This window comes from Mercenaria mercenaria, unplaced genomic scaffold (assembly GCF_021730395.1).
Source record: "Mercenaria mercenaria strain notata unplaced genomic scaffold, MADL_Memer_1 contig_1008, whole genome shotgun sequence".
Taxonomy (NCBI): domain Eukaryota; kingdom Metazoa; phylum Mollusca; class Bivalvia; order Venerida; family Veneridae; genus Mercenaria; species Mercenaria mercenaria.
Window position 1 is genome coordinate 1 of NW_026458976.1, and position 13,087 is coordinate 13,087.

At 33.6% G+C, this 13,087-nt stretch overlaps 1 protein-coding gene across 1 annotated transcript in view; it reads right to left on the minus strand.

The window, feature by feature from the left end:
- Positions 1 to 4,092: 4,092 nt before the first annotated feature.
- LOC123528334 (uncharacterized) overlaps positions 4,093 to 13,087 on the minus strand; it is a gene marked incomplete at its 5' end in the record, with an annotated part of 64,016 nt that continues 55,021 nt past the window's right edge. The window contains 1 exon segment of the mRNA XM_053532200.1: positions 4,093 to 5,204. Within this exon segment, the coding sequence (XP_053388175.1) occupies positions 4,340 to 5,204 (865 nt within the window).

Here is a 13,087-nt window from a genome sequence, read left to right on the forward strand (position 1 = left end):
CTTATATATTTACATTCGCCCTATTCTTTTCCATTGAAAATTATGGCGTTCATTTCGTAAGAACAGCAAAAGGAAAGGCGCGAAAGTTACGTCATTGCTGCTTGGTGATAACCGGCCGCTGTTTTGACGACGTCCGTGTATAGTCAGGGAGAACATGCTTTAGATCAAGTGGCAGTTGTTCCGTCTTACGCACAAAATGGCCGGAAAGCTGATTTTAATGTTAAATGCATCAAAATATGTGCATATAATAATATTATCATGTTTTCAAATTGAAAAGAAATATAATTTAAATATAAGAAAAGTGTCTTTTATAGATAAAATTCGTTTCGTCGGGCCCTTAAGGGTGTTTCCCTTGTTGCTCTGTCTTCTGCAAAGGCATTGAGTACATACGTTTAAAGTTCTTAAGGATTGCATTTATATATATATATATATATATACAAGAGCATTTTTGTGTTTTACATTACATGCCTCCTGTTGCCTTTACGTATGTTAGAGTTTCACCTGGCGGGTATAACTTTTATTTACACTGTCTTTGGAATCTGGAACATGGTGGGGGTAAGAGTGAGGTAATGTGCACCATTAACCGGTTTAAAATCCCTAGTGGTGGTTTTGCCACTGACCGTTCAAAGGCGGTGCCTCACTTTATTCCTGTATTTGTTTGTTTTGTCCTTGTGTTTTTATTTGTGTGTGTGTGTGTGTGTGTGGCATGCGAGTGTTGTTCGTGGGAGGGAGGCTACGTTTTTGGAACGTGGCTTTCCCTGTTGGATATTCTTCCTTGTTTTGTTTTCCCTAAAACGTGCATTATAACTTTAAAATTCTTTTTTTATGTAATTTCTAACTAATATAACATTTTTCTAAATTTCAAAAAAATTGACATGCGTGCAGAAACGTTCAGCTTTAAAGTAGAATTGCCATACAAAGTAAATTATTACCGCTAAGATAAGGTTTAGGGAGGAGGACAATAACGTCTTACATGCATCCCCTGAATCCTTTGACAATTTTCAAACATTTTTGTTTAATTTCACAGATTTGCTGATGCCACGCAATGTGGTACTTATGACAAAATGTCTAGGGGTGCATGCATGGTAAGCGTTACTGCCCTCCATCCCAGACCTAACATGTAGTAGTGTCTCACGTTAATTCATACTTGTGATTTCATAATAAAGTAAACAATAAAAGATAATGAGTCAATCAGACATTGTTTCTTTCTTACCTGTTTTAATTGATACATATTAACTGGTTCAAGGTACATAATCAATTACAAACTGGCGACCTTAAAATACTCCTTGGATATGTCTCGGATCTTCTGTACAGATTAATTAGATAAATCACTTACTCATTATACTCCAAATTTGTACTATGATACATTTTCATAGTTTGAACAGTAATGATATATCAAGAGGTGGCATTGTTTCATTACAATATACATGAACGGCCCTTATTGCATTTACCCTTGCTATATTGTTTACAGTTTGAACTTTCCTGACTATCCAAAAGGGACCAAAAATATTTTTTTCTCTCACACGCAATAAAACTGGCCAGAGCCACCAGTGAGGGTGCAAATAGCGAGAACAGCTTTATCGGCTGCAAGCAGGCCGTAACAAAAGAACCGTTTATACAAGAACCACGAACTTTTAAGTCGACAAAATACCAGCCATCTATTCATTAAGCTGACAATGTCATGTTTTGCAAGTTAGACAAATTCAAGGGCTATAATTAAGGGAAACTTGTCTCAGCTAGCTGGTTTTCAAACATAACCAATATTTTATATATCGACTTTCGAGGACTTTACAATAATTGATGTTCCAAGGTTTACCTGCGAATATTTCGGACATGTGCAGACACCTAGAAAGAACCACCCATACAACTGAATGTCCTCATGACATGAAATTTGACACGTCTTAAGCAAGTTTTCGAACAGACACAAGTAGGAGGGGCAGCAAGTAATCAAAGTCAGCAATCTTAACCATTCAGCTGTGGATGTCTCATTCTTGCAGAGATCAAACAAATGCTCTAGTAATTGAAATGACACCTTCAATCTTCGCAATTCTGACTTCTCAAATAGGCCGTAACTTAAGACATACTTACCCGTACTGGCTGGTTATCAAACGTAATTAATATTTCACAAAGATACATATTCCGTATAAATGGTTGCGATAAAAGAAGAACTGCTCTAGTTATTGAAAGGACATTGTCAATTTTCGTAATTTCAAGCGCAGTATCTTTTTAGACTAATGAATCTGGCCAAAACTATTTCGTTATCGAACTTGACTTAGATGAAAAATCTTAAGGATATTTAGATAAACGAAAACAAGAAAGTCTAGATGAACCTATATCGCTCACCTGAGTTTAGGTGCTTTCTTCTTTTTTGTCCGGGTAGGAAATGATCAGGTAATGAAAGACTTAGGGGAAATGATGGCGGGAGGTTGTGGTTTGGTAAGTCATTGGTGCAATGATGTGATATGACAATATCAAACATGAAGATCTGTAAAGTTTGTACAAAATATAATAAGGGGAAAGTAAAAAAAACTGTTTGAAATGAATTTCGATTAAATAGAATACGTTCTACGATGAAGCGTCACCCAAGAAACATTAATTTTGTGAAATATCATTTTCGAAAAGGCCTGCTGTTTCTGACAACAATATTTTAAAATTCCAAATATATACTTACAGTAAAAAAGTTTTTTTAACGTCGCACCGACACATGATAGGTCATATGGCGACTTTCCAGCTTTAATGGTGGAGGAAGACCCCAGGTGCCCCTCCGTGCATTATTTCATCACGAGCGGGCACCTGGATAGAACCACCGACCTTCCGTATGCCAGCTGGATGGCTTCCTCACAGTGAAAAAGTGACAAAAAAATTTGACGAACTAAAATAATTTGAACAATCTTGGGAGATGGTCACAAAAGGACCATTTGTGTGGGATTATGCCAAAATTGAGCAGTTTCATACTAGAATATTTTTTCAATATACATATAGGGAAAGACACTACGCCTCCAGTTGGCCAATCAACAATTGTTACACATCTTAAGAATTTAAACAATCTTGATAGATGGTCACACAATACCATTTGTGCAAAACTATTTAAACATCGAGCAAACAGTTCCATACAAGAAGATTTTTAAAATTTCCACTATATTCATATTAGGAAAAGAGACCACGTCCCCTGGCGGCCATTTTGTTATAAATAATGATAATTTAAGCGATCTTGACAGAGGATTACATATGAACCATTTTTGTAAACTTATTATAAAATGGGGCCACCAGTTTCATGCAAGAAAATTTTAAAATTTCCAATACATACATATAGGGAAAAAAGAAAATATTTTGCAATCAGAGCAGCGGTTTAAGATGAGATGTTGATTTTTTTCTTCTTTTAACTCTGGCGGCCCATATGTGCAACCAAGTTGAACCGTTTGAAGAAATTTGAATTAGGATCACCAAAGATATATTCAGACCAAGTTTCATCAACCTCCATCCAATGGTTTCAGAGGAGGAAATTGTGGACGGACGCTGGACGAAGGACGGACGGATGAACAGACGGACGAGTGGACGGACTGATGCCGCAAAATGAGCGATCAAAATAACTCACCATGAGCCTCAGGTGAGCTTAAAAGTTCACCACGTATAGTAATTTATGGCTATAACTCTGGAGATTATAATCATATCTTGCTGGTTATCGAACTTGGTCTAGATATAATAAATACGCATATTTTGTAATAAATTTTGTTTAGTTCCGGTGGACACGGTCAATGTTTATAACTTTGAATAATTCAAGAGTCATAACTCAAGAGCGTCTAAGACGATACCGCTAGTTAATTTGCAAAGAAGTTATCATATTCATTAACATTTTTTGTGAAAGCTTAGATTCGGCACATGAGTGTATTTGAGCGTTTGTTTTGAAGTTGAGTCTTAGATATTTTTACCAAAATACGCTCAAATGATTGCATTTAGATCGTATTTATTCATAATCATGTTTACACCCAGAATTTCTAAAAGAATATAATAACTCCAGCTATATGCTTTATAATTCTCTTTATCAGTTCACTTACTTTTCTTTTAGACACAAAGTAGATCTAACACTTAGCAAACGTTTTGAAAATTTATTTCTACTAATATGTAACAATCTAAAACAATTCCTTCGGATATCACGTATTTGCTTCCAAATATATCTAAGATCACGTAAAAAATTTTTGCATGTGTTAAAGGCATCTAGCATCAATCCACATCATGTCATTATTTTTACATTTTCATTTTGTTTCAGATGTAGTAATAAACCCGTGATCATCATTGAAGCGAGTAAAGAGTTCTGCTGAACGATATAAATGATAAGTTATCACTGTACAGAAAATATGTTGACTCCCCCCGACCTTGAAACAAGCAATTTTTTACATATTTGTCCGTAATGAATGCAATATGAGCTCGAAAAACTTTCTTTCCTGTCTTGGAGAAGTATTCCTATGAATTTTCCAGTGTCTTTGACAATGCTTATTCTTCCATTTCCATAAACAAATATCCGGCTGCCATCAAAGCACGTGATGTTTCCACCTGGTTTAAATGTTTTCTTTATATTTCCTACCTTGTCTGTTACCACCAGTTTCTCTTCAGATGCAATGATTATGTTACTATCTCCTACTACTATATCACGGATAGTGTTCTTGACCTTATAAAGATTAGAATATGATCTCCAAGATCTCCGAGGTGCTTCTGTAAACAAAGGCTTATTATTCAAATGAGAAATGGTACCAAGTTTCTCCCATACAAGGTTGTATATGAAAACAGCAGTTTCAGTACACATAACATACTGAGTTCCTTTTCTAGCTAAACGTGTCCAGTTGTGCTCCACCGGTATAAAGCTTTTAGTCCCAAGCTCAATATCGAAACTACTTACATTCGCGTTTAGCATCCATTTTTGCTCTGACATAAAAATGACAATTTGCTTTTCGTCAATACAAGATACATCGCTGGCATTATAAGTAAGACTTATTTCCTTTTTGGCGAATGTATTTGTATCCAGTAGTGCAATGATTGTTTCGCCACCAAATAGAAAAGCCTTTCCATTCAGAACCTCGCAACAGTACTTTATCCCTATAGACATTTCTACAGATTTCACTAGTCTTCCCTCAAGTAAACATTGTTCCTGTTGTTGCTCTTTGTTCGGATTCGCATTATTTTCATTTATACTGACGTCCATTGAATCGCTGCATTGTCATATGAAATATTATAAAAAGGCAGCAAGTTAATAAATTTGAAACATTGTGTGCAACATTCAACATTTTATTTGAGGCGCGGTGTCATTTTGAAATATTGATAAGGATTCTCATATGGTAGATTTTGGAAAGTCTCGTTTTTACAAAAGTACCACAAACATATGAAATATGTAGTAATATTTTCATGGACAAACACTGATACATAACATTATCAAATGTAGGAAATTTAAAGAAAAACACAGGAAATTTGGTGTGACCTCCAGATCGCACGACAACAAAAAAGGAATTTTGTTTTCAGATATCAGGAAATGGGTGCTATATTCTTCACCTTCAAACTAAGTTACTGACAGATTATAGATTTTGTGTTATGGAAACACAAGAATATTAGTTGTGTTTAACTTATTTTTCCATTCAAAATTGGAAAAGTTTTGCCACAGGGTATAAGAGGCAAATTTTCTTTATTCTACATCTTCATATTTAGCTGTCGATAAGTACGAATTCCTCCGTAGTGAATTTGGAAAGAACGTTTAAATATATTTATTGCCGAGGAGGCCTATATTCGATTCCTGGCTCAGGCATGTTTGATTTCGCGATTTTAAGATAGTTAAGAAACAAAAATTCTTATGTTCATAACATTACCTAACTTCCTTTTAAAAGAATGATCATTTACTGCCAGTCCTTTTAACTTTTCTATCAAAACACAGGACAGTCGAATAAAATCTCAAGAAAAGGGACAAGTTATCAATGGTTTAAAGGGAATTCCTATAGTTTTTATGCGCATCTTTCTGCGCAGCCGACACTTTCTATGGAAAACTGAACTGAAGTCAACATTTGTTGAAACATGTTACAGACAATCTTAAATATGAGGAATTTTGAATGAAATAACATTTTTGATAAGTGATATCAGTAATCAAATGTTGATACTGGTTTATGTTGTATTGACAAGTATCATGCCTGACAGGTATCTTGCTATTTTTGTAGTTGTGTTTTCACATCGCATTTTAGTACAAAGACAGTGTTGTTCATATCATGTAAGATAATTGACTTAGTACTGATAAGACAATATCACCTTTCAGATTATTTAGTTTTCAATTATAGAAGGAATTAAGAATTTTTAAAACTTTTTTTTAACTTTTAGCAGACATACATGTAATCAATTTGGCCAGGTTCGCGCCATTTCCGTCCGAACAGGTGTTGTATTCTAGCGGTCTTAACATAAAATTTAGCCTGGTGACCCATATATTTTTAGCCATTTTTATGCTCACAATACAATTATCTATACACAAGAAGAAAAAGAAAAAATTCTATGAAAGAGTTTTCTCAAAATTAAAAAAAAAATTCTTCACTATGGGTATTTTTCATTGAAAAAAGTTCACAAAAGTAAATATGAAACAATATTTTTTTTCATTTGTACCCATTATTGTAAGGATTGAGTATTACAGATATGACTATGATATCAAGTAAGTATATAATAAAATCTGTAAAAAGAAAAAACCGTATTGTGCTGCCTGGATGTATATTTTGGTTGGTATTTATAAAAAAGCAGAAAATTATGAAAATGTTGAAAAATCGCTGGCAGTTTCAGCAACAGTGGGTGTGTTCAAAACAATTTTTCACAAAAACAAGCCTGGTGACCTATTGTTTTTATTTGTTCATTGTTTTCAGCACAAATTTTCCTATCATATATGTGAATTTAAAAAAATTCTATGAAAGGAAAAAAACTATAGAAATTCTCTTTAAGTGCCAAATTTTTAATGGGTCGTTCTATCACATATACCGTGTACATTTCATTTCACCGTTTTGAAAAAATAGCTGTTACAGTAATCGAAAGTTAAGCCGTTAGTTTTTTGAACATTTGGTAACATTTAAGAAAATTATAAAAATCAAAATTTACTCTCTCAGGTATATATGATTTTCCGTAATTAGCACGATATTCATATTTGCCTTTCTATGCTACATTAGGTCAAAGATAAATGATCATTTTATCTTTGTTTTTGACATTTCTGTGAGTTATGTGTTTAGTGGTACTGTACATACGGAACGGAAAAAAATCTTCATTCAATCTGTCTAAGAATATATTCATTTTATAAAATAGAGAAAAGTGGAAACTTCACAGGTCGCTCAACACGACAAAAACGAAAATGTTGCAGGCTCGGTTTTATAAGTCTACATTCCTCATAGTCAGGTGGTTTTAGTGACAAAAGTGCTCTAGAAATCATTTTATGAGGGCCGAAAACAACATATTTGTTGAAGCTTGAACCTTACCGGTTACTTTGATAGCTGTCTCCTAAAAATATAACAATGTTTTATGTAAATTAGAAGGGTCAAAAAGTCATGCTATGAAATTCTGATTTTGCGAATTTTTGTGTTGCTTTTATTTCAATGATTATGTACTGGCAATTTTTCTGGAAAATTGTACTCTAAATGTAATATGAAACTATTTTTAGTCATTTAGAATTGATGCAAAGCTAAAACAGAACATGACAAATAGAAACAATGTCTGAAATTAGGGTCAAAGATCATGCACTTTATCTATTTACGTTGAGACAATGTCATCTACAGATACTATTAATATGTTATCTAAAAGTGACAAATGGAATTTATTCAAACTTCATACAAAGATTAAGGACATGAAGGAAAGTGCTTTTTATAAGTACAATAAATTTATCTAGCTTACTTTTTGAATTATCTCCCTTTATTAAATTTACATATAAATCCAAAGAATAACTCTAAATTTAGCTAATCATTTTGGTTGAAATTTCACACAACGATAAAGACCATTAAAAGGAAAAAACTGAAGTGTATAAAATTATGAGTCTTTCTCGCTCATTTTTTAGATTATCTCACTTTATTGAATTTAGTTGTCTGAACCATATCGTTAAACACTAAATGACATTACTTTCTATTCAGTGGTCTAAATAGTACTTACGTCAGTTGATCGTTACAAAGCTTTTGTCAAAAGGTCTTTGGTACCCTACTTGCTTAAGGGATTGTTTAGTTATATAGAAAACATATTAGCAGATGGTCACAATCAACAGACATTAAGATTAATATTTACCGTATTATGTACTTGTTAAAGCACACCTCAGCTCCTTGACACTTACGATATCATCAATATATATCATGTCCAGCACAACATATAATCTTTGATAGTTGTATATTCCCTTTGTCTGCATATCTTGTATATAATTTAACACAGATATCTACATTGTTATAGAATATGGGGTTCCTTTTTAGCTCATCTATTTTTTAAAAAATTATTGTCATCACTTGATCGTCATCGGCGTCGGCGTCTGCGTCAGAGTTGCCGGGTTAAGTTTTATGTTTAGGTCAGCTTTTCTTCTAAACTATCAAAGCTATTACTTTAAAACTTGCAACATTTGTTCACCATTAATAGCTGACTATGCACAGCAAGAAACATAACTCCATTCTGCTTTTTGCAAGAATTATGGCCCCTATTGGACATAAATGTATCAGATTTCTTATTTAAGTTTTATGTTTAGGTCAGCTTTTCTCCTAAATTATCAAAGCTATTACTTTAAAATTTCAACACTTGTTAACCATCAAAAGCTGACTCTGTGTATCAAGAAACATAACTCCATCCTGCATTTTGCAATAATTATGGCCCCTTTGGACAAAGAAAATATCAAAGTTCTTGTTCAAGTTTTGTGTTTAGGTCAGTTTTTCTCCTTAACTATCAATGCTATTACTTTAAAACTTGCAACATTTGTTATTCATCAATAGCTGACTCTATAAAGCGAGACGCGTAACTCTATCGTGCTACTCTTATCAACCAACAAAAGCTGACTCAGTAAAGCAAGAAACATAACTCCATTCTGCTTTTGCAAGAATTATGACCCCTTTTGGACATAGAAAATATCAGATTCCTTGCTTAAATTTCACGTTTAGGTCAACTTTTCTCATTAACGGTCAAAGCTATTGCTTTAAAACTTGGAGTAGTTATTCGCCATTTAAAGCTGATTCCGCACAGCAAGTACAGTAATTATGACTCCTTTTGGACTTAAAATAGCCAGCAAGGCGGTTCTCTTGTTTTATTTCAGCATGCTTTCATGGTAACGTATGTACCGATACTTATATTAACTTTTGAAAAAATGTACTGCATAACACAGGTATAATTCGATTTCTTTTTTATATTTATGACTTCTTATTACAAGTCGCTTTTACATAAATTTAATCCCACAATTTACTACACTTTGAGCAATGGCTGTCTACCACTGAGTACTAGTATATCATGATTTGTTTAGCATATCATTTATTTCACCAAAATCTAAGTTACATTATAACACTTAAGACTGACAAACTTTTCAAAGTTACACAATGAGCAATAAGTTTCAGTGCTTAGTTAACAAGCATCTCTAAATGATTTTTGAATAATTCTTTATGTAAATTACTTTTAAGCTTATTTGTACATACGTTACTTAATTAGATCATGCCCTTTGTTCATTAAAACTCCCTATAGATATAGAGTTATTAGTTATTGGCGCAGTGGATACCAGGCTGGGTTACAACTCCAGTGGTCCGGGTTCGATTCAAGGTCGCGGCTGATATCCCGACTAGTGTTCAGTACTGGTACTGTTTCCAGAACTATCGGCCTAGACTGGATGCTTGGCAGGTAAATATTCACCTGCCATGGGCTCCCCTGGAAATAAGTTGTTCCATTCATTACAGGTGGGGATTTTCGTCCACTACCCACTTTAAACAAGAAACATTACCTTTTTAAAAACTTTTATATCAAACAAGTAAATGTTGTGTTATATACCGATAACCTAGATGAGTTTTCATATAGGAACGCAGTTAAATAGTTCCGAAAGTTTGTATGAACTCATTGCCCTTTGCTGCTATTCTGCTAACTTCACATAAACGAATTATTTTACAATACTGTTTATTGTTCTGTAATCATGAGTTTACAAGTATATTGTACATGTTTTAGTGACTCCCACATACAGCTGACATCATTCTTACATGATACATATTGTTGGTATATTCCACTGACGCCACTTAAATATTCACTATTATAATGTTTTAGTGACTCCCACATACAGCCGACATCATCCTTACATAATACATATATTGGCTTGCTATTTTTGTTGGTATGTTCCATATACGCCACTTAAATATTCATTATTATAAACAATATGACATGTGCAAAGTCAAGGTCACATGCACCTAAATTAAGTTTCCTTTTTGTTTGTAGATGAAATTACATCCCTTTTATATCATATAGTATAAACTATGTGTTTTTCATCTGTTTTAGAACTAATTCAAAAACGAAATTACGATTGGTTCTGATAGATATATAGAAAAGCTATTAACAATATTACATTTCCAGAATATGAACACAGACACAAGTCACAACTTTATTGTATATACAAGTAATACAGCATTGTTATGATTGCAATACAATACGTTAATATGCAGTGTAGATCTGCATTGACCAACACTAGTATTAACTTTCCCTATTGTTTTATTCATTAATACTATATAAAGGTCTTGCATTTCATTTGTTTATTAATTACTATCCTTAAATGTGATATTATTATATTATTTAATTACATTTTTATTTCTTATTTCTTACCAATATAAAAATAAAATCACATTCGTTCATTAAAATGCAGATATTAACATTTGAAAGCATTCAGCAATTATAGATTTCCAGACAATTTTAAAGTACATACCTCTTCATGTATTATATCATTTTTATAGTTATAATTTATATACATATGGCCATACAGTACATACCTCTTCATGAATTATATAATACATATAGTTGTCATTTATATACATATGCCCCACACATCTACATTGAAAAGAAAATGCTGTATTAGCATGCGGTTGGTGAAAAATGCCCCTTGACCATGACATTGATATCAATATATTGTTTGATTTTACCAAACATCTACTTTGATCATCCTTAGTGGCATTTGGTGTAAGCGTGCGAAGGGAACTGCATACGAAGACAAAAATAGGTGACATTAAGAGAAATTGCTGTGTACAAGAACCTTTTCGACTTATCTTATTTATTCTTCTTTATTCAATCTGCATTCAAAATTAGAGGACATTAAGAGACGTTTTTGTGTACAAGAACCATTACGTAACATTGCTTTCTTCATAATAACCTTCCTTTAATTATTATTTGTGTTATGACAACTCCAAAATTATCTAAGGGATTTTGTGGAACTTTTTCACATTATGACAAGGTACGTAGGGAGGAAGTGTTGCCATCGTGCTTACTTTTTCCAATTATCTCCCTTTATCAAATGTATTTGTCCTGAACGCTACAAATGGGAAAAGAAGTATGTATGAACTGCATACAGGGACAGATACATTTACTGGAAAAGAAAACATAACTCTTATAGGTCCACAGTTTGTCACTTTTAAATTATCCCCTTTAAATACATTTTAAAAGAGTTTCCAAGAAATTGTTTAAGGGATTGTTTCTTAAGAGAACAATTTAAGTAATTGTACACAAACAAACCACATTATTTTATCATATTAAATTATGCTTGTCCTGTACATAAGTGAACAAGAGTGCCAGAATGTCACAATATACGCCTGTCACAGCAAATTTCTTTACACTAGCACCTGTATTTGCAAAGGATATTTTATTTTCTAGTTGTTTACAATGTTTGTTTTTTTTTTTAGAAATTATTGTAATTCTTTTATTTTTCTAAGTCCACAAAAAAAATCATTACCAGGTTAAAATTCACCCAAAATTTGAAAATAACATCAACGTTGTACCACAGAAAAGTGGTCTTGGTTTTTCCCTACGGTCAATTATAAAGAAGTTACAATGTAAGTTATTTATAGTAACAACTAGGGGAAGTTAATCTTTAAAGAGAAAAAAAAAATCCAAAAAAAAAAAAAAAATTACAAGTCCACATAAAAATCCTTACCAGGTAGAGATAGCTCAAAATACACCTCATAATTGGCTGTAACATGCATGTTGTACTACAGAAAAGTGGTCTCGATTTTTCCCTACGACTTGTAATGAAAAAGTTACAATATAAGCTATTTATAGTAACAGCAAAGGGAAGTAATTCAAAAGAAGGGACCCATGCATGACATTCCGTCTCATGATGGTGTACAATTGTGCCAAGTAACATCAAAATCCCTCCATGCATGAAGTAGAAATGCTCCGGACAATGTCATTCTTGTATCTGACCTTTGGCCTCTAAGTGTGACCTTGACCTTAGACTTAGGGACCTGGTTTCTGCGCAATACACTCCGTCTCATGATGGTGAACAACTGTGCCAAGTTGTATTAAAATTCCTCAATGCATGAAGAAGAAATGCTCCGGACAAAGTTTTCATTCTTGTATCTTTGACCTCTAAGTGTGACCTTGACCTTACCCCTAGGGACCTGGTTCTTGCGCAAGACACTCCGTCTCATGATGGTGAACAATTGTGTCAAGCTATATCAAAGTCCTTTCATGCATGAAGAAGATGTGCTCCGGACAAAGTTTTCATTCTTGTATCCTTTGACCTCTAAGTGTGACCTTGACCTTAGACCTAGGGACCTGGTTCTTGCGCACGACACTCCCTCTCATTATGGTGAACAACTGTGCCAAGCTACATCAAAATCCTTCCATGCATGTAAAAGATATGCTCCGGACAGTCATTCTTGAATTTTCATTCTTGTATCATTTGGCCTCTATGTGTGACCTTGACCTTAGACCTAGGGACCTGGTTCTTGCGCACGACACTCCGTCTCATAATGGTGAACAACTGTGCCAAGTTTCATCAAAATCCCTCCATGCATGTAAAAGATATGCTCCGGACAGTCATTCTTGAATTTGACCTTTAACCTCTAAGTGTGACCTTGACCTTAGATCTAGGGACCTGGTTCTTGCGCAA